This window comes from Cariama cristata, unplaced genomic scaffold (genome assembly GCF_000690535.1).
Source record: "Cariama cristata isolate BGI_N322 unplaced genomic scaffold, ASM69053v1 scaffold933, whole genome shotgun sequence".
NCBI classification, from domain to species: Eukaryota; Metazoa; Chordata; class Aves; order Cariamiformes; family Cariamidae; genus Cariama; species Cariama cristata.
The window spans coordinates 54,852-80,121 of NW_009608698.1; the positions used below are offsets into that span (position 1 = coordinate 54,852).

The 25,270-nt window shown below is 37.0% G+C and overlaps 1 protein-coding gene across 1 annotated transcript; it reads right to left on the reverse strand.

The window, feature by feature from the left end:
- Positions 1-568: 568 nt before the first annotated feature.
- Positions 569-17,850, reverse strand: STK17A (serine/threonine kinase 17a; the record flags this gene model as incomplete). The annotated part of the gene is made up of 6 exons (XM_009697216.1): positions 569-1,378; positions 2,209-2,388; positions 2,502-2,550; positions 3,314-3,440; positions 10,286-10,430; positions 17,638-17,850. Coding segments are annotated over 6 exons (1,048 nt in total), but the record flags the coding sequence as incomplete, so codon positions are not given.
- Positions 17,851-25,270: the final 7,420 nt, after the last annotated feature.

Sequence of the window (25,270 nt, forward strand, 5' to 3'; positions counted from 1 at the left end):
TACTGAACAAGCTTATGCAATTTAGCCTAAGGATGCTTCTTTCTTCCTTAAAGCAGCAGTTAGAGGAACAGAAAGATAGCAGAAATGACCTCATGCTCCCAGTAAAACCCCAGCCGGGTTCTGGGGGAGGTGGAATCAAGGGCTGATTTATCATTAGTTGGACAAACTGTCTGACCTAACATGAATTCAGTGGAGAGAACTCCAATAACTTCAGCAGAGCTACATCAGACCCTCTGTCATTCTTTTTTCCTCTCATCAACACCATGCAGTCACCGAGCTGGATTCCATTAGCACATCTAATGGAAGGGAGCAATCTCTCCTGGCTCTCAAGAGTGACTGACTTCAGCAAATTTATCACCCTCTGGAGCAGGCTTTTACTGTGCTCCCAAATAAAGAAGTATCACCACTGTGATCTGGAATCGTTCCCCAATACAGATTTCTTTACCTGTGGGACATGTGCATCTCTTCCTAGACAAGCGCAGCTCACTGCTTTGCTATACGCCGGATGAGTCTGGGTCTTTGACTTGATGTAAACAAAGAAATATATACACAGTATAACTTTGAAATCTGTTGTCAAATCAGTTGATCAAATTCTCTCCTCATACAATTTTTGGATTAGTACTTAATTCCACTGAAGTCAGGAGTGCTAAAAGGTGTTTGAGAAAAATCCAGCATTACATATTTGCATTAAATGCCAAAACATATCCTAAAATATTCCTCTTGACATCTGTCACTGAAACACTTCCAATGTCAGCTTCTCCAGAACAAAATTAACAAAAACTCTGCTATCAAGCAACAAAAAAACAGAGATAAAAATTAAACAAAAATAAGCTTTTTATCTTTGTTAAATTCCTGTCAGCCACTTGAAATCTTGTTTATCTGTTCCATGAAATTAAAAACTTGGCACATTTTCCTTGGATGCCACTTAGCAACATTTTCTTTTATCTAGAACATCTATCGCGTATCAGAAATTCACTTGGCTAGGATATTTTTGTTTAGTAGAAAACACTGCCTTCCAGTTACAGCTATGAAGCTCCACACAGTTCAGTAAATGAATTCTCCTGGTATTTCTTGCAGTAATGGTTCCTCAAATTTAAATCGTTTGGAAATGGCTTTCTGCTCAGTTACTTTTTCTTTTTCTGACTGCCTACATTGTCCCAGCGTATATGAAGCCACTACAATTAGTTCTTCTGTCACTATTGAGTCTTCCTCTTCAGCCTTCTCGGCATCTACGGATTTTTCAGAGGGAGAATCTGGATCTTTCTGGGCAATATCAGTGTTCTCCCCTCCTGTACTCTTATTCCAGGCCCTGCAAGCAGGATTATCGCTTTGTTCCAACCATGGATGTTGAAGACATTCTTCAGCAGTTGCCCGGTCCCTGCAGAGGAAGGAAAGTGTTAAAATAAATGTCCAAACAAATTTGAAATCCAGTACTTTGCAGAAGAGATCCATACAAATTATTCCAAGGATATGACTGCATTAAAGACAGACTAATAGAACTTAAAAAAAAAAAGCACAGACAGCTATCTTTTACCAAAAAAGACCAACAGCAGCCCAAGGAGATGAACTGCTAACATTTAAAATAAAGGAGCTCATAGATCCTTAAATATCCGTTTATGCTCCCCTGTTGCTGATCAACTTCCAAAATTTGTACAGATTTTTTTTTCTATATAGGAAAATTATCCAATCCTTATATTTCTTAAGTAGTCCCATGAACAAGCAGTAGGCAATTTCAATAGTCAACATGCCCCATGAAACACTGGTGAAGTTCCACAGAAAACCCCTCTTCTGTTTTGAGACCTGGAATTTCCAATTTGCTGTCCACTGAGAAAAGCGTACTAACGAACCAGAAAAGAGTAAGGTACTCTACCAACTCAAAAATAAAGGGCTCAAAGCGCAGTTCATTTAAAAGACATCAGCAAAGTACCTGCAAGGAAAGTCAGTATACTGTACCACATGCTACAACGCACATACTGTTTTCTGAAATGAGTTTGAGTTTTAATTACTAATACTTCGACACATTCAGAATGTGCAAGTTTGGAGGGAAATGGAGGAAATCTTTTTTCATATACATGAAAGGTATCAGCACAATGAAATATGAATAATCAAGGTTCTCTTATACTTTAAAAATGAAAATACCATCACTTGCTACATTTAAGATGAATCCAGTCTGACATATTAACATATACAATTGTGTATTTTACTTACTCGGGTTTCTTAACCAGCAGAGTTTTGATGAAATCCACAGCAGACTCTGATATGAGGTCAAAGTCTTCTCCAGAGTAACTCACATTCATTTGAGATATATTTAAGAACGTTTCTTGTTTATCATCTCCCAAGAAAGGTGATATCCCTGTTAGCATAACATATGCCAGTACTCCAATGCTCCTAAATTAAGAGTAAAAAAAAAAAGCAGGTTTTTAGTTTTTTGTTGTTGTTTGTTTTAAAAAAACCTTTTCAGTAAAGTAAGTTACAACGAGCACTAAATTTGTTCAACTTACCACATGTCAGTTGCTGTACTGATTGGGTCATAACTCAGAATTTCAGGAGCTATTCAGGGAAAAAAAAAGTTGTTTTTGTCATAAGCAGACATTATATTGTAATTATATAATGCAATAACGGGCACGTGGTAAAATTTAAGATAAGCCATTTGAAGCATGACAGTCTTTTGAAATCAAGATATTTGTATTCAAGTTATTTAAGTGATTACTATCATTCATTAGTTTTAAGTAAAAAAAAAAAAAAAGAACTGTTTTCTTTTTATTCAAAACTCTTTTCTTTTTATTGTCATCTTCAGTAGCCAGGCCAGTCTCCTTTCCAATTAAGGAAGCTGTACACAAATTTCTTATGGATAAATCAGAAATATCCAACATTCCATATTCCATCACTGAAACCCATACCCATAAAGATACACCATGCAATTTAAAGATATTTTCAAGTTCATTTTCAAGGTCTAGAATGATTAGGTTTTTTAAAAACTAAAATGGATACAAACCTCACCAGGTTGAAATATTACATTCAGAGACTGAATATGTAATTTTGAACTTTTAATCCAAGCAATACTTTTTCTTACTGTTGGTAAGAATCATCTAAAATGTGTACTCATCTTCCACATGAGCACACACTCATCACTCACTAGGACCGGCAAGGCTTGCCAGTTCTACCTTTTACAGCAGTACAACGTCCAAGTAATAACCTCATCTTTCGACGCAGCAACTACACAGCCAGTCCAGCATTCACCACATGGAGGTAGTTTCTCTTTTCACTCCCCAAAAGCCTGGACTGTACATCACTCACTATAGTAACAACTTACCTACGTATTCTGGAGTTCCCATAATTTCTCTTAGTTCCTCACTGCTCTTCATTATTCTGGACAGGCCAAAATCCACTATCTTAATGTCTCCCAGAGGAGACTTACTGGTTAGTAGAATATTTTGGGGCTGAAAAACAAAAGGAGGAGACTTTCAGGATCACCCAAATCTAATGTCTATGACACCATATTGCATAATTATTTTAGATCATAAGCAGCAATAATGCATTCCATGACAAGTGTGATACCCAGGATCATTTATTTATTTATTTCCCCCAAGGTGAACTTGAAGAGACATGTAGGCTAAAAGGAGTGGCAGGATTTTCTGTTTGTAACAGCGGATCAAACATCTACCTTTATGAGCTTAGAACACACACAAAACATATGCCAATAGCCATCATTTAACAATAGTGTCTAAGTACCTCCAACGTTTCTGCCTTTAGTCCTTCATATTACCTTTTTTAACTCCCCTTCCCTCCTTGCTTCCTTCCAATAGATGGTATAAAATTCCTCCTGTTGAAGGGTGTCCAAAAACACCCAATCCTTTTAAAAAACACATAAAACTATTTTGACTACACCTGTTTAAAGAAAGTCTGTTGCAACCGACCTCAATCTTGTTCAAAGTACAAACAATTGTATTACAGAACACTAACTGAAGAACAGTTTAAAAAAAATACAGCAGCCTGAAAAACAGGTTTTTAAGAGCATCACCTTTGGATAAACTTGTTTGCTCTGACGTCACTAGATCTTGGCTGTCATCCTTCAAAGCAGCTTTGCGGTCATTAAGAAGTTCCTTACCATCTATTTTAAATGCTAGCTCAAAAAAAAATAATCTGAAAACTAACTTTAGACAACAGGTCTTAGAAATTTCTTTGCAACTGAGCCATATCCTTGCCAAAAACCAGAAGTGTGACCCTCCCTGCCCCCAGGCCAATGATCACATCGGCTTCTATCATTAATTTCCCCAAATGGTAACACTGACAGTTGACACTGCGTTCATGCCTCTGGTGAGCACAAGTTCCATCAAAGTGAAGAAGCCTTTAGTTATTGGGAACCTGGATCATCTTGCATCAGGGGTGGTTCAAAAAGGGAGGATGGCAAAAGAGTAAGAACACCAAAGCAACCCCTGACTGATAATCCAACTGGATTAACACCAACATTTGTACTTTTTCCCCTCATCACCGAGCTGTTCTCTCCTCATCCCCCAGTCAATACGAAGGCATGCTTTCACATGAATAGCCTTGCTTTTGAACACAGAAATAAAGCTGTGCAAGAACATTTTAAAAACCTTGGGCCAGCTCTCCTTTGCTGCAAGACCTAAATATAGTCAAGTTCTTTCACTCCTGCAAAGTTAAACCATGGTGTTTCAAACTAACTCCATGATGTCAATCTATTTTCTGTTTGTAAATCCATGTATTAAGAACAGCTCTTTTTTTTTTTTTTTTTTTGCTTACAGACTGGGATCTGGTGGCCATACAAAGGCTTTTGGAGTTGCGCATTACCATATGCTTATAGTTCACATTTGTTATTTTGTATTTGTATTAGAAAAGCAAACACACAAAAAAGCTGACCATGCCTCCCTAATTAGCCTCTCAGATGTTCTTCCCAGTGGGAAATTTAGTTACTTTCTGAAGAGGCAAATAGAAAGCATGAGAAAGCCATTTGTTCTCTATATTTAAATGAGGAAAAGTTTTTAATGAAATTGTTTCGTGAAACCCTTAAGCCTTGTATTATAATATTTTAGCAGATAATGTAGTTGCCAGAAGTTTTTATTGTCTTTTTTTGAAAACAATCTTATTACTCAAAGCACACCTATGCAGAACCACCCTCCGTCTACAGTCTGAATTGAGTCATAACTCTAAATCAATTCATAATGAAATACCAGTTGTTTTCTCCTTTTGAGGAATCATTATGGGGTTCATGAAGTGACAGTCTAAACACCACCATGAAACCTTAAAGCAGCCGTAGCTTTGAACTTAGCATAATTTTCAGCTTGACACAATTACTCTAAAACTTTAAGAAAGGGAAGATCATTTTCCCACATCTGTAATGCTGTTTCTCTTTTGTTTTCCCTCTGCTATAATACATCCAGGTTTGCCTAATGGTGATGAACCCTCAAAGGCAGGAGAGACGTAGGCCAGAGGCTCTCCTGGTTGCCATTCTAAAAAGGGCCTTTCACTCCTACCATCAAGCAGTAACGAAATGGCTGATGAAAACCGTCAAGTGGCAACATCTAAAAACCTCCCCCTCTACTGCAGTAACGTGTAAATGTTCCAATTTAGATCCTCTTCTGCTGCGCTCCGAACAAAAACAGAAGAATAAAAAAATCTTTGGCTAAATGGACAATCTGAATGGATGTACTTTACTACAAGCTTGGTATGTGCACAGGAACCATGTGATGTGGCCACACGAGTCTAGCCCAATGCCATGGCTAGCACAGCGAGAAACAGGGACCTTGGGAAAGGTTATAAAAACAAGATAAGCAGTTGTCTTTCCCAGGCATAATGTCAACAGCCACAACCTTGGGCTTTAGGAATTTGATAGCTTGGTTATACCTCTATCATCGCGTTAAGAGTAATAGCAGTGAAAAGCATCATGTATCATTGCAAATATTAACCAGTCTTACATTTTTCACTTAAATTGGACTACACTACTGTCACACGGAGACCATCGCTTTCTTGACACTACGAAGGTCAGTGCAAAGGCCAAACTAAGGCAATGTATACAAAGATCTGGTTTCATCTGGAAACTTATTGCAATTTGTGCAACTTACAGAGTAAGTGTACTTAGTAAAACAGGATACCCTTCAACCTTGCCAGCTGGTTTTGGAATCTTGTAAACTGACTACATAATGGCAAAATCCATACATTGCAAGTTTGCCATTATTCCAGAAGTTTCTATGAGCCTCTGGCCCTAGTATTTCTCGTATCTTCGGTTGGTTTCAAGAAGAGTATGACTAAGGACACACAATAAAGGTCATGTTTTTAAACTATGCCTCACCTTAACCTGCAACATTAATGAAGTTAGGTATCCAATTTTATAATATTGTAAAAAATAAAATCAGATCCCTAGAAGAAGAGGCAGGAATTATCCAAGGAATAACAGGCAGAAACAGGAAAGGGAGACAGGAGTTGGGATTCCCCAGCTATGAGGTGTTTAAAGATACTAAACTAAGCTGATCAGTCTGCCCTAAAAAAAGTTGAAGGACTCCCCTATCTTTAAGCAATTGAAATGTAAAAGCAGAGGTTGCTTGGGGGTTGGGGTTTTTTTTGGTCAATGTGTACAATTGGAAAAAATGCAACACTCCCTAAAAGAGTAGGCATATTAGACTGGCATCACACTTTATTCCCCAAAATAAGCAATGCAAGTGCCATAAATTGAGAAATAAGGCTATAATCAAAATAGGTTCTGTAGAACCTGGATACTCTATACCTGCCTATTAACAAACAGCTTTGCTCTAATTGCTGTAAGGGTTTGAACTCCAGATGAAACTGTTCTTTTGCCTTGAAAAACTGGTATTTTAATTTTTAACTCTTTTCTTAGTTTCCTGAGTGTTCCTTTAGACAAGGAATACTACATTTCTATTAATACTACACTTCTGTGTAATAAACATTCCGCCTTAATCCACCTGGAAAATTCAGTTGAGAAAATTAACCTGTAATGTTCTTATAACAGGCAACTTCTTTTGTAACTGCATTAGTTTGCTTTCTGAGTATCGCTGTAAAATGACACCCAAACCAATTCCAAATTATGATTTTGCTCGCTGTCCTCACTGAACACATCATCTTGAAAACAATACAGGAGAAGGAATGGAAAAGTTGTCTGTTGGATAACCACAGTAATATATACTATAGGAGAGCGCTGCTTGGAGCAGTAGTTCTCCCGGACCCCAGGGCTGTGTAAGGGTCCTTACCCATCTCAGCTGTAGACAAGAGGCAGCAAGTTCTTCCTCAACCCCCACGCCTTTTTAAATTCTCCTCCATTCCCAACTACTTCAAGCTTTTACCAAACACCAGTTCAAGACCAAGTCAAACAGCAAATGAAAACACAGAGAAAGGAGTCTTTGGAGCTTTTAGGCACCATTAAGAGGAGATGAAAGACTCCTGACTACAATCTATGCACACCCAGCAAATTAAATAGCATCAACACAATACTGTCAAGTGATACTTAATTTGCACTCAGTAGCATTATATTTGCTCTTTCTCCAAGTCAAAACTGGATTATATGACTATTTTGCTATTAAAAACAAGCCACATTTCAACCATCTTTCAGGAGACCGGTGCTTTTGGAAAAAAGCAATCAAGTGGCAATCTTGCTAAGCCACATCAAAATACCCCATTTTTTTCTTCAGCATTTAGTCTCATAGGAGAAATCTTGCATCTATTAAGGGTGCAGACAGAAGCTAAAGCAAACTAGCTGTCAGTGTCATAGATCTGGTTGATTAGATTTATAATATAAAACTACACCAACAAGCTGACAATCACATGCTGACAACCATTTTGACTTATTCTTCTGGGCAGAGCGCCTGGATTTTTTTGAAGGTGCAACATATTGACAATTGGATGGACCTTTCCAAAGGTATTTGTAGCAGACAAATGAAAGGGAAACCTTTAGAGACCCAAAGGTGAAACTATAGTACAAGGAAAATATTTTAGCAAGAATTTGTGAATTTTTATCTCTGCAAACACATTGCCTAACAGCAGCGCACTTTGCACAAGTCTTCCAAATGTCACCACAAACCCAAGTACTTAGTAAATTCCATGGTGCTGTAAGCCACTAGGTAAACTATAGCACAAGGAAAATAATTTAGCAAGAATTTGTGAACTTTTTTATCTCTGCAAACACATTGCATAACAGCAGCGCACTTTGCTCAAGTCTTCCAAATGTCACCACAAACCCAAGTACTTAGTAAATTCCATGGTGCTGTAAGCCACTAGGTAAAGCAGTGGTATGAGCCATACTATACAGCAGAAAATAGTTTGAGGCCAGTGGGTTAATAAACATGCAGCCAAAACTAGCACCCAACTTCAATTTTTGAGTTCCTTGAAAAATGGGTCTTTTTTAAAAGTCTTGCAAGGCATGTGGGTCAATCAATCTTTGCAAGTCATGGGTTTTAATCCTACAGTTTCCATCATTTTTATTTGCCAATATTCTGAAGACTTCCCTAAACCTTATTTTGCAAAAGACCAACAGTCTTATGTATCATGAAAGTAATCACACTGCAATTGGGACTCTTATTATGATCCACTTTTCAAAACCACATTGCAGTAACATACAAATATATTGAACTCAAACACCAGACAATTTGCTCTGCTAATTAACTTTTACAAGCCAGGAAAGCAATGCTGGATCTTTCACTGAGAACTGGATATGCTCAATTTTATAACGTAAGTTTTCTGATCAGTTGGAAAGTTTTTAAGTAAGTTTTTTCTGAACTTTGAAAAAGCTACCTGTCCACAAGCTGTAATCAACACCCCAGTCTACTTTTGCCATCAAGTACTGTAGTCAAATAAAGCACAACGCATTTCTGATTACAGATACCCAGCTGACAGTGGTAAGGAACACCGCAGCTCTAACTACAAATATGTATCAGTATATACCGTCCACAAAAGACATATTTTAATTTTACACACTTAGCTTCAAGGAAATTCAATGGCCAACCATAGTAGAGACACTGACTATTTGTATGAGTGTACTGGAACTTTAAGGAATTTTAACTGCTCATTTTTGGTCCTTCTGAACACTTATTCTCACATCACTTGCTAAAAATTTTCCATTAATTATTTTAGTACAATTATTAATATTCTACACGTATGACTAAATCAACAGGCTACAGAAAGTTTTAAAGGATTCCAGAGATAATTTGAATAAATGGTTGGAAAACCAGGCAGGTGACATATTTGTGTGCAAATATTACTCATCGTCTGCTTTAGCTGATGAATAGTTCATGATGTGCTAGGTTAATATATTAAGTATGTACAGCTTGATACTGGAATCTACTGGTAGCTTTGTAATACTGCCAAAATGCAATTAAGTATACATAAGGATCTCGGCAACAGAACAAACACGGAGCAGCTTACTATATACTTAGTAAATATGAGAATTGGACATGTAAAAAGAATTTGAAAATTTTAATGAAAGATACTTTTTATACTGCCTTGTTCAGTAATAAAATAGTTCAACGTCAAAATGAGATAAAATCGCATCTTCTGTATGACTGTATGGATGGAAGCTAACAAAAATTAACTGCAGCTTGCTGCCAATGGGAGAGGATAGTTTTCTGAATCCCTGTTACAACTCCGTTCTTAACCATAAGCAATACTTTGGATTTTGTATGATAGCAACTGTACTTTTATCTTGATTTGGGTCAAAACTATTTTTCAGTAGGAAAAAAATATTCACTCCAGTAAATCATGATAATTTATATACCAATAGGGTGTTGGCCAACTGTTTGGCAGTAAATTATAAACATTTAAATGAAGTTTTACAGTAATTTAAAAAAAATAGTGAAGTGTTATAAGTGTATTTAGCATATTATTACACTGTTTACCAGTGCTGTATGAACACTTCATTCTGAAACATTATACTTTATACTACCAGTGTCTCTGCCATCCTTCTGCTTCATTAAAACTCAAGTCAATACAAAAAAAATAAACCTATTTTTCAATAGCCATATAACACCCAGACATTTTTACTGCACTTTAAAAATGAGTCTGGTCTTACCCAAAGCACTCATTCGCAATTTAAGGTGCAACACAAATCCACTTTTGAATTCATTACATTTCACTTAATCATAGAAACTCCCCAAAAGGCTTGCAACCCCGGTGCCTACTGCGTCCCAAAGGTTGAATTTTATTTTTCGAGGAATAACGAGATAAAAATAGTGTTAATTACAAGTTAGCATTTGTATGACATATGACCAGCAAGAAAGCCAGCAGATAAGAAATTAATGAGAAAAATAAGCAACAATCTTACCTTTAAGTCAAGATGAACCACGTTGTTTCTGTGCAAGAACGAAACTCCTTCCAAGATCTGCTTCATAAGTCGTTTAACATCTTTTTCTTTGAAGGCTTCCTCTCTTTCGGCCACACACTGGTCAAAGATTTCACCTCCAGCAGCACTGTGGAACGATATGAATTTTATTACTTCAAAGACTAAATTACAGCACCTATTTTATTTAGCGTAAGCAAGATGAGCAGGCGGTAGCACCCAATAGTGATATTTGCAGTTACTAAACAATTGGCAAGCTTTTACAGCCTAGGAAGATTTCTCTGCGGTACGGCAGCTTTGGATAGAAGCAAAGATCTTAGTCATTTAGGTTAGAGAATATGAATACTACAGAAATTTTGAGGACTACTTTGGAAACAGTACTGACTATGCTGTAAGATGAATGCCACATTTGTTTCAGGGCAGTGTTTACATAAAATATGTGCCTTTTGCCATTCCTATGAAACTACATGGAAATCTGGCCAAGGTAAGCCTTGGTAAACACAAAGAAAACCAGCCCCACCCCCAATCCTCCTCAAAACACTTTGCACATACTCAAAAGACTAAATGTCAAGTCTATAATTGACTCGCTTGTGAAGTCGCTGGTATACAGGGATGCATTAAGTTTCTAAATGGCTTTCATCTAAAAATACTTTTGAAAATTTTAGCTCTCAGCTTGCTTCCTCATCTTTTGTTTATATATGTTTAAATAAATAACAAAGTAACAAAACCCATAAAAATAACTAGAGCTGAATGAACACATTTTCAAAGTACTCTGAAGCCACACGCAGTACCGTCTCTGTACAGCAATGACTCCAGAGAACCAGAATTGTTTTACAACATAACCATGTAGTATCAAAAGTAAAATAAGCAGAGCAGAGGCTCCACCTTCAAACAAGAATGGGCATAAGAACATTAGAATGGGGCCATTTTGCATATGGCTCGTTGAATTAATACTACGAAATCAACACTTTGTTCTGCATGAAATTCTATAATCATCCCGTAGTGAAAGATGGTGAAACCCCTGAGGACAGCATCTTCTCCAGTTACCCCAAACTGTGACATGCCAAACAAGACGTTGCACAAGCTTGATTCTTTATTGATGCATAACCATCTATTCTGCCTTTGCTCGCTCTTTTCTAATAAATTATAGCACCTAGGCAATCCAGAAGACAGAGAGGCTTATTCAACATGAATGTAACAGGAAAATGAGAGTTCTACAAAAAACAGTGCACTTGGATTATGTACCCCCAGAAAAAGAACAATTAAATATACTCAAATTTTCATCTTGCCTATACCAACTTTGCTGCTACAGTCCTAGTACCTTAAAATGCTTCATGGTTTACAAAAGAAGTTTCTTGCCTTCCCAGATATTTTCATTATTGTCATTTAAAATTCTCCCTGCAGATTGTCTTACAGGAAAAAAGAATTTAAAAGAGGGCTACATCTTCACTTTTTCTAAAGAGCTTTATATTTCTGTTCTATATGCTGGCTAACTGGTACAGCAGCACAATTTGATTTATTAAACTAAGATTTTCTTTTAAAAAAGTCCATTAAATAATTATTTTTCTTCATCCTTATCAAAGATGATAGAGCTTAAGAATAAAGTGGAGTTTTCAAAGGAGTATTAATACTTTAATTCCTCTGGAAAAATTGCATACGCCTGACGCTATCACATCTTTCTTCACCACATTTTTCTTTAATGCCAGGAAAAAGTGAATAATTTTTCAGCTTTGAAAAGGATTCAAATATTAATGACATTTTTAAAATGGACACAAGCTACTGTATTCTAATATCCTAAACCAAATTCCTTTAAAAAGCAACATCAATTGGATCTTCAAGATAGCAACAGAAAAACATCTACTGTAATCAATAAATTAAACTTTCTACTTTAAGAATGCCATAATATGTCACTCAGAAGAATGATTTAATTCCTTGTAGCAGTGAATAATGCACATACAGTGATAAGATCTGCTACCAAAATTACTAACACAAGGGGTTTTTCAGCAACATCCCTGGGATTTTGCTGGTATAGCTCTGCCACTTAAAATAAGCAAAACAATACTTCTGCTATTTAATTCTGTGAAATAGAATTTATACCTAAAAACTTCTGTTGTCAGCCAGGGATCACACTTTATTTTTACTGGACCCAGCTGAAAAAATCAGCAAAGGAGAGGTCTTATAAAGCCCTGTTTGCTATATGTCTACTTGGTAGATGTCTGTTACAATTAAGTTACACTAACATCGAAGTAGGCACCAAGCTAAGATGTAAGCTACCTAGAATTTTAATAGTACACTTAACGAACTTTGAATTAAATGTGCTCAAAGTCAAGGCAATAAAAGTTGAAGCAGACAACGTCCCATCACTGAAATCGGGATAGCACTACCATACGAGAGTAGAAAACCCTCGATCCAGAAAACTTTTTGTTTAGAAAGGATATTTAAGTATCTCCTAGTACTTCTGAAGATGCCTATGTTCATCAGCATTTTTAAGAGTGAGACAAGCAAACATAGCCCTTACACATAGACACCCACTTCATAACTTAGGAAACATAGCCATTCCTAGCTAACGTAGACAAATACACTTAGCTTTACAAGAAAGTTTCACATGGAAAGCTGGTTTCACATGCAATGTTTAATTTTTTTGATCAACTTTGCTATTTAGGATGCAGATAGAACAACTTCCAGACAATTCATTCTATCCAAGAACTACCACATTCAAACAAGTAACCAGCAATCCTTTACAAGAACATTGTAAATTCGTTACTGCAAGACTGTTTTGGGTGTTGTTGCTGGGGAGTAAGTTTGTTTTGATTCCCTTAAGTGAAGTCAGCTAGCTGTGAGCCAACTCAGTCACAAGTGGTTCAAAGTACAATGTCAAAATGAGCTCCAAAAAGATTCCTGCACACCTATGCCAATTTTGCCAAGCTCCTTAACAATACTTTCAACTCAGTTATTTTGTATTCCTTAGCTAGAGGTTGGGGGGTGGGGAACAAAAAATAAAAACACAGAAGGGATTAAAATACCTGCTAGGAAAGTATTATGGGCATATCATTGCTATGATTTCTGAATACATGCAGACCAGTTCTCTGGTGTTTATAATATTTACCCATTTTTCCTCTAAGAACATATTTTCCATTAAGCTGTAGTTTTTCAAATGGTCATTATGAAATAACAACTTTGCAAACCACTGGACACCCCCACCCACCTCCACAGAAAATGCTCCTAGGGAATAAAAGCAAAGAATTGTCCTTAGGACAAAGAAGTCTTTAGGAAAGCAAGCCATCTTAATCTGAAAAAAAAAGGATAAGGAAATATTTAAGAGCACAACATTTTGAAATCCACTGTTACTTAGAAGGCATTATTTCTCTAGCACGCACTCCCTTAGCTAGGTGTACGAAAAAATGCAAGACAAGAATTCTTTCCAAACTGAAAAGCTACAGCAACCACAGTTCTTTAGCTATTTTAATTTGTTTATGAAAGTACTGTTGTGCTATTAACTTCTCTATAGTTTCGAGTGAAATCCAACTGCTCATCATCAATGAAAAGCATGCTAACATTTTGTTACCGCTTATCAGCGTGAATGAGTTAAAAGTAACTTGGAAGCCTGGACCATTAATCTTTGTTACAATTATGTTGACTTTAAATTCAACGGAGACTGCTTATCTTTTTTAAAACATATCTTAACAATGCACTATATGGAATTCAGCAGCCTACTTCTTTCAAGTTCACTTGAAATACACTAACAGTCATTTAGCATATCATTAGAAAAAGATTGGACAAATCTATTTCAGTGCATCTGAAAAAGATAAACATTCTCCCAGCTTTAATGGATCCAACATTAAGATAGTCTTCTGAAACTCAGAAGTACAAATCCTCAGAGTACAGATACGTAGACAACAAGTTCCTAGAGTACACTTGATTTCAACTGTGGAGTGAGACCATACACAGTCTGCAAGGGCCAAAACTTTACTTCCTCAATCTTAGCTCTGTCAAAAGCCTTTCTTGAAAGGTTATCTTTGGAAGATAAATGGAAACTCATCAGCTTTCTGTACACAGAGCTTATACCAGAAGATCACCACACCAAGGTGGTTGTAACACTATCAGCAAAGGTTCACATCCACTACCACTGACAGTCATACTCCCCTTTTCCTGGGCTAGGCATACCATCAGATGGTAAGTAGGCAAGTGAATTTACTGAGTTGTTTTCCAGTGTAAGGCTACCATAACATACCGTGTCCCAAAAGCCCGAGAAAAACTGTAACACTATATCTGATGAGAGGACATCTGGAAAGAGAAGCATCCAAATGCATTACGTTGTAGATACTGTTAAGTTCTTGGTTCTCAGACAAATGTGGGTTTTTTTTTCCCCTTAACCTTTCCATTCAGGCAGCCCAAGAACTGAATGAAACACAAACAAAAGGTAACTAACACCATTTGAGGTTTCCCCCTAAAACTTTTTGAAGACCGCCAGTCTTGATTTGAGGCTGTCATCTAGAACAACTTTGCTAATTACTCTGATAGACAAGATGCAAACATTGGAGCAGCACAGTTATTTGATTACCGTGGTTTTGCTTCAAGTTCTATCTGTTGCACCCCATGCCAAATGAACTGTTTCCTGCCAGCAGATTTTTACTTTAACCAGTCACACCTCCAGTAAGTAGGTCAGTAACTAACGTCCAAATAACTACAGGTGAAAAAAGCGCTTCATCCAGCATAACAAATAAACCCTGACTATGTCTTCAAGATGATAAAGACAATTTTTTCTTTTTTAAAGCAAGCATAAAAAAAAAGTCTACACTATTTACAGAAGACCCTCACAGGTAATTACTCAGTTCAGAAGCTCTTCACAAAAAAAAAAAACTTAATAGCTTAGATTTTGAAGTTTCACATACAGGTTTCTGTAATATCTAACTCACTAATATTATCTATCCTTTCCATAGATGTATAAACATACAGTGATGGACACTTACAAAACCCACCAGTTCTCAAGCATCAGATGCCCTGTTGCTCTTTATTTCAAAAGAAATTGGAAAAAGCCAGGTAGGTTGTATACAAATATTGAGCCCCAAAGTTATAAAAGGAAAAAAGCAAATTTTATATCTGATGTGTCAGGATTCCTAGACTATACCTCTATCTTTTTCAGTAGAAGTCAAAAGTTATAAAGGGAAAAAAGCAAATTTTATCTCTGATGTGTCAGGATTCCCAGACTATACCTCTATCTTTTTCAGTAGAAGCCCAGTTTTCTTTTCCATTCATTCCATTTTCACTGAAATATAGAAACCTGACTGACCCACAGATTAATTCCAGACTTTACACACTACCTCTTCAGGCTTACTTACCCCTTCAACTCCTACTTAAAACCTCTGTTTAAGGTCTTGTGACAACAAACAGAAGTCAGAGACTGTTGTCAGGGTGGATGCAGTCACCAATTCACCGTCCTACAGCTGAAGCCAACACTGTAACGCCTCATCGCTTCCCATTGCTTAGCACTTAATATTAACAGTTAGTGGCCAATTTAGTTTTCTGTCAAAAACTGATACTGCTTGAAAGACAACCCTTTGTCTAATACAACATTAGTATTTCCCTTCATGAAGGCAAAGCACTAGGTGTCCCCCTTACCCCTTGTGACAGATTCAACATCAAGACAAGAAACTTTAAAACCTTAGCAGATAAAGTTAGTGGCCAACAATTAAGCATTGGTTTTTCTCCTTCCCAAGGCAAAGATCTGCCACGCAGACCATCAAGCTTAATAGAAACTGAAATGCCCTAGAGAAGCTTGCAGTCTAGATATGTTCTTTAATCCTCGGCATACAGAATGTCAGAAATTTGCTAACATTCATACCTGTTTTGTTGCAACACGTCTCTGGAAGATGCTGACATTAAAGAAGCATCCAGACATATTTGCTGAAGTCAGGGAAAGACTCTTTTTGTAATTTACAACTCTAACACACAGCTATTTATCTGAAACAAGGTATGACTGATGCATATAAAAACAGTAACATTGCTAATTACTGAACAACCTACTTAATACTTTGGATTAAAAATGTTTTGCAATTGTAAGAGAATTTGAGTTCTAAAAGAAAACTAGTAATTTTGCTTTAAAATTATCACAAAACCCATTGCTCATATCAAGCTTTGGAGGCTACTGCTTGTGTTATATTCCTATGGGATCCAGAAATTTAAACTATATTCTAGTTAGATCTGTGCTGCCAGTGTTCAAAGCCTGTATTTATGAGTGTCCAACAGCAGCAGTTAAAACTCCAGAAGCTCTGTCACACCTTTGCATTATAAGAGATACTTGAATATTTCATAAATCATGAATTCCATACGGGTGCAATGAAGTTGAAAAAAACAAACAAACCCGTATTCTAGAAGGAAGTTTGCCTTGGCAGACATGGTCTTATTCCATTCACCGAACTTTAGAGATACAGTTTCTTTTGACTTCTAAACAAGATCAGATTGGGACACAAGATTTCTCACCATTTCTTTTTATCAAGCAAGAAAAGAGCTGTACAAACTAGATTTATCTTAGCAGACAGGTTAAGTCACTTTTGAACTATTGAGCTCCACTGTTCTTCTCCCAATTATTTAAAATCCACAGAGCTTGAACAGGATCTTAGCAGAGCTGAATAGCAACAAGCATTTGGCTGCCTCGTGAAACCTAGATGTCAAATATCTAAGCTGACGGCATATTAGATGAACAGTCACAACAGCTCCAGAAACACTCATCTGGATAAACTCAAGGGGGTAAAGCCACAGGAAAAAAATGTAGAGTCACAAGTTAAATGTGATTTAAAAGAAACTATTCTAGGTCTGAATCCTCCTACTCTTTTTCTTCCCCAAAAAGCTAATGATTCATGGAGCTTTTCACTGTAGATCATCGGGGGTTTTGATAGTTTCTTTTTAACAATGACATTGGTTTCAATACCTTTTTCATAACTAGTAAAAAAACCCAACAGGTTTCACCCCATTTTGTCACTGTCAATGAAATAAACTTCAGTTTTTCAACAGATACTCATTGCTTCTTTCCTGTTCTACAAGTAGAGGGAGTGTACACAGTTCATATTTCACTAAAGATTTAACTACATAAATTTTAGTTCAGCTTTGAAAGATACTGCATAACTGGAGAAATTTATTATAATCTGCAGTAGTTAAAAGACTGCATATAACTTCTTGTAATACTGATTTTCTTAGCAATTCTTTTTGAAGTCAAGCAAGTGTAACAGGCAAGCAATAAAATCTTTTCACATTATTCATATTGATACACAGTATTTTTACATTATTAGTTTTAAGGAAATACTACAGAAGGTTATTTAGGAATTATTACTAGTACTTACTATTCCAGGACTAAAATCATCTCTGTTGCAGTTTCATAAACTTCATGCAAGTTAATGACCCAAAGGTTGCATTGTGCCAGCTCAAGGACTGCAATTTCGTGGATTATTTCCATCCGACAGTCTTGGCCCTTTCTTCTTTTTCTCATGAATTTTGCTGCAAATTCTCTTTCAGTGTCTTTCTGGATACACTTCTTCACCACTGCAAATTTTCCCCTGAAATTAAAAAAGAATTTAAGGTTAAAATTAAGTCCCTTAGTGACAACTTCAGTATTGCCTTTATAAATTAACACTTCAGGAAATTGGAACTAAATCACTATTAATGGATGTATTTTAAAATACATTCTAAATTTAGAAAGATGCCTTGCTGAGTGATAACCCCTACACCTAAAAGTTACGAACATCACAACCTAGAATGTAATTTAGTCTCCATGAAAAAATAAGGAATTAAAACACCCTATCAGTTCAAGGAACCTGGATTTCAAAAATACAGAATAAACAAGCTGCGCTAGCTTGCAAGATTGTTATCCTCAAACCTTTCATTAAAAAAGCTGGCAAAAACAAAGTGTACAAACAGGCAATTTATGCTTTCTACGGCTACCCAGTTATTGCTTTCTAAAGTATCCTACCACATTAAAAGCAAGAGCAGCCAGCAGTCTTATTCAATAACTGCTCAAAATCCCGCTCCATTTGCCATGCAATATCCAGATGCATTTTCAAAGATGGCACTTCGTATTTTCTCCACGATATGTCTCAAAAGGTAACAGCCAGAGCTTTTTTATTGTTTAACAGTTCTCAAAATCCCTTATTCTTGGTCTCACTGTATAAGTAAGGAACATGGATGATTTAAAAAAAAAAAATTAAGCAGTTTGGCCAACATAAAGCTTTCTAATAAATTTTTTTTTGCAACAATGATAATCTGCATACAAACACACACTGAGCAGAACTGAGCAGAGTGCTTAACCCACATTAACGAGCGTCATCTGTGCACAAAGCACAGAGCCGGTGAGTTACACCAAGTCAGCAGACTACCTAAAACCACACGGCAGCACTTACGTCAGAAGACTTCAGCATTTTGGGCTGAAGTGTCTGCTCTGAACTTCCCTGCAACAGAGTCCCATGCCACCTGCTCCACTCAGTTCCATTCATACACCACTGATTTTTAGACTGAAAAGGTCTATTAACTAATATCTGTCATCTAACACAATGATGAATTCTCATACTTTGAAGTACAGTAATTTTTTTTAGTTCTTGCCATACAGGTATAATATAAATAAAAAAGATAGTTTTGATGAACATGTAAAAAAATTTCCATATAAAGCTGCAGGAATAGCTTGGAGATCTTCATTTTGGTTCTTTACATAACTTACTGTAGGGTTGCTGAAACCAAAACACGTCCTCATCTGGTTTGGAATACCATTATATCCCGTTTGCCTCTCCTGTCTCCAAGCTAAAGTTCAGTGTTAACCAATTCAGCTCATGTCAAAGTTTTCACTCTCGCAGCTCCCAACCTGTTGGCAGACTGCCAGCCATGAAACAGAACTGCTAAAAGAAGTTGTGGTCAGCTTGCTTTTAATAGGCATTTGTTTCAAAATTACCCAGTCTAAATGAATCAAGTCAAGTAAGCATCCACAAAGTGGGTATTTGCTAGGCAATCTCACTAAAATAATTGGACTTGTAACCACTGATACAGCCACGGTTATTCCTCTAGGAATAATATTTTGCATAAGCACACACTATCTACAGCACAACACGTTTTAAGACTAGATCACAGCCCAGGTGTCTGTGAAGGTAAAGAGTAAGAATATGCTTTCAATGCCTTGAATCCAATTTTTTGGGATAAAGTTCTTGATTATTAATATGTATGTTAAGACAATATTATAGCTTTGCAAATGCATGAAAATAATATGACAGGGGTTTGTAGCACTACGAAGGTGTGGTCAAAAGATCACTATAAAAAGTGTTAATAGATAGAGAGTTACCACAGACCACCACCGGAGGAACAGACACCTAAAGGCTAACAATCTGCTAGGTGCCTGGTATGCTTCTATCAAAAACCATGTTGGAAGAAATAATAAATGTGTGTAGTAGAGACAGCTCATCAGGAAACATAGGGACATGCTAACGATGCTCTTGATCCCCAAATACTGCAAGGCCAGTGTTTCTTTTCAGTAGATTTCTAGGAAGCTTGTGACATTAGCGTTGCAGCTACAAACATCCCTCCAGTAGTGCAATCCTAACTAGGACAGAGATCAACCTTCCTTATGTAGCCAGTGAAAAGGATTTTAAGTTATTCCAAGTAAAGACATTAATCTGTAGGATTCACGTACAATATAAAGCTATGCATTTATCAAAAGTGTTAAAATCCTTGCTGAAGTTTTTAGCACCAAAACCAAAAACAGCACAAGAAAAAAAACTAGCGACTATGCCAGTAAGAAAACACTCAAGATAAAAATAAATTGAGAAACTAACAGGTAAGACCTTTAACAGCAAGTTATTTTAATACCTGGTAGATACTATGCCTTTATACCAAAAATCTAGACCCTTGGGTTCAGCCTTCTCTGTTTTCCTTGAACAGTCTCTGAACACACAGTTTCCTTCCGGTGAATGTCACCTTAGCACAGAGTCAAAAGCTTTTAATTCTAGCACGAGTGAAGGACCTAGAAAAAGTAGTTTAGAAAAGTTTGAAACCTCTGTAACACGGCTTTCCAGAAGCACTGCGTTGTTTTGAATCACATACAAAAATCTATCTGGAAGCAAGTTAATTAGCCTAATGAGTACCAACGTTGCCGATTCATCGCACATGAGTCACTACGGAAATAAAACCGTATTCATGGGGGAGCAAGAAACAGCAAGGGCCACCACTGTGTGTGGCCACCCATGTCCTGTTTAGCTGAGCCGGCCACAAGCCTGATAGGTGACGTAATTAAAACGACAGGTTACTCAGGAGTTCAGCCAGCTGACAAATACTAATTCTTAGCTGTTTAAGACCAAGAATCCTGCCCAGATTCTTTATGGTTATACCTATAATTAGAGCTATTATAACTACTGCCTGTAGAATTCATCTTTTCTGAATACAGTCCCGAAAAAGATCAAACTTGACAAACCTGATGCTTATAACTAGTAGAACTAATTTCCGTGCAGCGATCTAGATTCATGTCTGAGAATTTCAAAGCTAAGATCCAAAGATACCATCCACTGTATGGTTAGGCCAAAAGATAAATTTGTAAAGAATTACTTTGATAGAGACAGAACAGTAGATAAGACAGATATAAACAAGCTTTCCTATAAAGTGTACATTGCATACACTTCATCTTTGCTTTTCTTAAAACCCTACTTTTCAGAACTCCTTATATAAAAAAAAATCCATTAAATAGTGAAATAGTATTAGATCAGAGCACTGCTAGTTCGGCTGTATGGAGAAGAGCTGGCAGCAGAAACACTGCATTGAAGGAAGAACAATTTTGAGAGGAAAAACTTAACGCACATTTCCAAATTTGAAAACTGACTACCAGTCATCCCAACACAAACAAAAATGCTTTGAAGGGAGACATGAATAGGAAACTAAAAGTAGTTCTCAGTCCTCACAAGAGTCTCATTCAAGAATTATGATTTAAGATAAATCATATCTGATCACAAAGAAGCTCAATGTCATCTTTTCAGATTGCCAACAGAATTATCATTGTTTCATCGGGCATACATTATGGCTTAAAGGAAAAGCCTCAAATCACAAATCAAATGTCGAATGAGATAAGCAGCAACATTTATGTCACCCCAGTTTTTGGTTCTCATAGGCTCAGAAGAACAGAGAACTAACCTTACTTTAATGATTATTTTTCAAGTAACCTATAAAACACTGTCACTATAACAAATGCAGGAATAACAGCAATTCCTGTGAAGATGCTTACTTCACGAAGTTCAGCGAACTTTTCCAAGATCCACAAAACTACAAGAAATTTATTACATAACTCACATAAAACATTTTTTCTAAAGTGCTTTTTTTTTCCTACAGGTTTTGATTTCCAAACAGCAAGGTGTGAGGATTCCATTTCTGATGTTCATGAATAATTTACTCGCATAGATTTATTGTGAAACGGTGGAACCAACTGCTTGCAACTTTTCATTTTCACCTCTTTCCCACTTTCCCTTAGGTTCCACAACTGGTTCACCCCAGCTGTGCTACTGGAAAGAGAACAGCTGAGGACAGAAGTGTGATAGCTTATACATTCTTACTGATGCACAAAATTGTACAAGTGTTATGTACAACTAAGATGCACGTTACTGAAAGTTACCTGAGAAATAAGCAAGTTCATGCCAGAATTTGGAGGAGGAAAAAAAAAAAAGAAAAATATTCAAGCCATGGGTTATGTGCACATGAAACTACAGCCAAGTCACTAGTCAGAAACAAAGAGTATTTCCTTATTATTCTGTGCAGTCTCCTCAGATGATTAAAATACTTTTTATTCTTAGCTCTGGGTAGAGAATGAGGTTGTCTGCTTTAATAAAAAACCGGGAATGAAGAGAATCAACTGAATTGCACTGGACATACATTTACATGTATGCGCTGCATGCATTTTGCTAGCAGAAGATTGCTTATTTTACAGAAATCATTTAAGGTGACTCTTACCTTCCAGTGAGAAGAAAGCAAGGCCAGTCATTTACACCTTCCTCTAACCCAGCTCTACAATCAGGAGTATTATTTTCTGTACACAAATGATGACTTCCAATACGTGCATAGCTTGTTTTACATAAAAAAGGTGCAATGCTCCATCAATGAGCTAAAGAACTAACTAATAGTCTAGTAATATTTTGTAAGCAATTAGGCAGGAGTTTTTTGTTGAGGAAAAAGAGCAAAGCAACTAAATACAATTATACTAGACACTTTAAAGAAGCTCTAGGTAATTCACAATATAGTTCCCCATTTTACAGTACAATTATGGCTTAAGTGAAGACGGTAAGGGGAAGAAGAGTTAAGCAATTTGTGTCTTGTCCTCTGCAAAGGTTATGCTACTCCAAACTAACCGAACTCAGGCTAGCACTGTCTGAAAACACTTAAGTCTGAGTGAGTTGATGAGAAGTGGCACACTTAAAAATCCATCAGAGGTTAAGTTTGATTTTAAACATCATGCAGATGAAGATTTGTGTAACAGTAAAATTAGTAAGGCCGTGAAGACTAGCCCAGAATGTCATTTATTAAAACATTTCATTAAACAACCTGCCATTTCCATGTCATCGTAAGCAATTGACTATCATATCCTTTCCAGAGGAGCCATTATAACAAAGTTTTTGGTATTTTTCCTAAATTAACCTGGTTTTCCTAGCAGCTGTATTTTGATACACTTGCAAATGCCTGTTCAACTCCTGAATGAGGCAGTAGCCTTTTGAAGCCCACGAGCTTTACATTCTCAAAGCAGTTTCCCCCCCGCCCTGTGAGCAGAACTAAGGAAGCCTGATTTCCTATGGGTTTGCACCCAAGTCCCTCCGGTGACTTTGCGATCAGGTTCCTCCCAAGCTCATCTACAGCTTCTAGCAATACTTCCCCCAGGACTTTCTCCCCGATACGCCACTGGGGCCAGCAGCCCCAGTACCTCCCTTCCCTGCATTGCTAAAACTACAACACCTTAACATTTTCCCATGTTCCCACCTCTTCCCACCTTCTCCACACACGTGTGACAAGGGAACAGAGGACAGTGGCCCCAAGTGCCACGGCAAGTTCAACATACGAGTGTTGACCGACTGGGTCGGAGGCCAAAGAGTACACAAACCTGCTGAGCTCTCAGCAAAGGTGATAAATCTACTTCCTTTTCTCTCCCCACTGTCAGTTCTAAACGCAATTCATGCGAATGTTGTTATTCTCAAAGCCTCTATCTAAAGTTCAGCTTTTAAATTGTTTCCCTAATTCTGGGAAACGGGATGGATAAATACAGAGTGCATGAACATTTTTCGTTAGCAAATTCATCTCCAAATTAGATTTAAAATAGAGTATGTTGTGTGCACAAGGACTGCTTTTCGTCAGAGACAAAAACCTGTCCTACCTGGGTGCTAATTTGTCCAAGTCCTTTGTAAAGATAAATTCTACCCATAAGTAGAGACTTACACACTTTATGAACAAAGTGAAACAATTTCTGCTAAACATACATTAATAAAATGACAGAGACAGTTACAAGTAGCAGAGAGACTTTCCATTTACCATCTATGCTTTGTCACAATGAGTTAGCGAAAAATTGTCTTTAATGGGAATACTTGAGCTGAAGTATTCACTTGTTTAATAAAAATGTAGTAAAAGCGCATTCAAAATTGTTGAATAAAAAACCAAGCACATACATTGAAATGTATAGATTTCTATACTCTAAGAGAAAAGATAGTGAAAATGTTTGTAAAGTTGAGGAGATAAAAAGGTAGTCTGAACCAAAATATGTGCAACTGTTGCACAAAACCACAACAAACTCTTGTAACACTCACTTAACTCATTTTAAGATAACTACAGGTGCGAAATCAGAACCTTCACGCAAAGATCATCTTTACAGGTAGTTCTGGTCAAAAATGACTCCACACAAAAAGCCATGCTGAGATTTACTTGTTTAAACTGCAGAGTAAGATTCACTGTAGTACTTAATTCTTGTTCATAGTGTAAAGTTAATCATTTCAGATGTACTTTTGCGTGCCAGAAGGAACCTTCATCTAGTCTATTTTCCGATTAGGCCAATGAATATCACCCAGCTCTAAGAGAAGCTCTCACTCCATGGCAGAACTGCAAAATATTTTTCCAAAAAGTCGTCTGATCTTCACATAAAAAAACTGGAGCAGCAGTGATACCAGGACATCCTGTGCTACACTGCTCCTACGTCTTCTTGACTGTTGCTTAGAATTTAGGCTGGTTTGTAGCCTGCATTTAGTTAGCTTCTGTTTCCAGGCCCTGGATGCTGTGGTCCCATCATGCTGAAAAAAGCTTTCTCACTTTATAGGATGTTTCTCCCACCTGCTTCTCATGCGAATGCTTTAGGCCACTATGTTTAAACAGGCAGCATTCTATTAGCCCATCCGAGTTACTAAGTGAGCATTAAGCTGACACCTAGGCAACCTAAAAATTTGTTAGAGGTACTTACTGCAGCTACATTTACTTTGAAACGCCTCTTTCCTCTTTAGCTCCAAAGGGGTTGTTTTTGCTGCTGTATAAACTGAGCTACACAGCTAGCACAGCTGGGAAAAGAACATATACTAAGGAGTGCACCTTGCCATACATCTTGTGGTATTTCACCTAATCTTTTTTAATACTCTTCAGATAAGGCACATGTGATTGTGAGTAAGAGTACTGTCATTCTTTTTTATAAAAAAGTGACTGAATTTCAGACACAAATACTGGTTTAGTGGTGCTGAAATTCCATATGTATAGTTCCCAAGGTGCAAAAACCTTTAAACGAGGCTTTCTGCCTCAAACCTTGCTTGCTGTCAGTCAGATGTTGAAATTATACATTGATTAAGCCTTACATGCGGAATCACTTTCAAAACCAAGTTTTTTTAACCAGCTTTTTAACTCTTTGAAAAGTTCCACCATTAGGTTACTCTCAAGTGTATACTACCACAAACTAGTCTCCTCTAGCCTTGTTTTTTCCCCATGTCACAGCTTACAAACCTC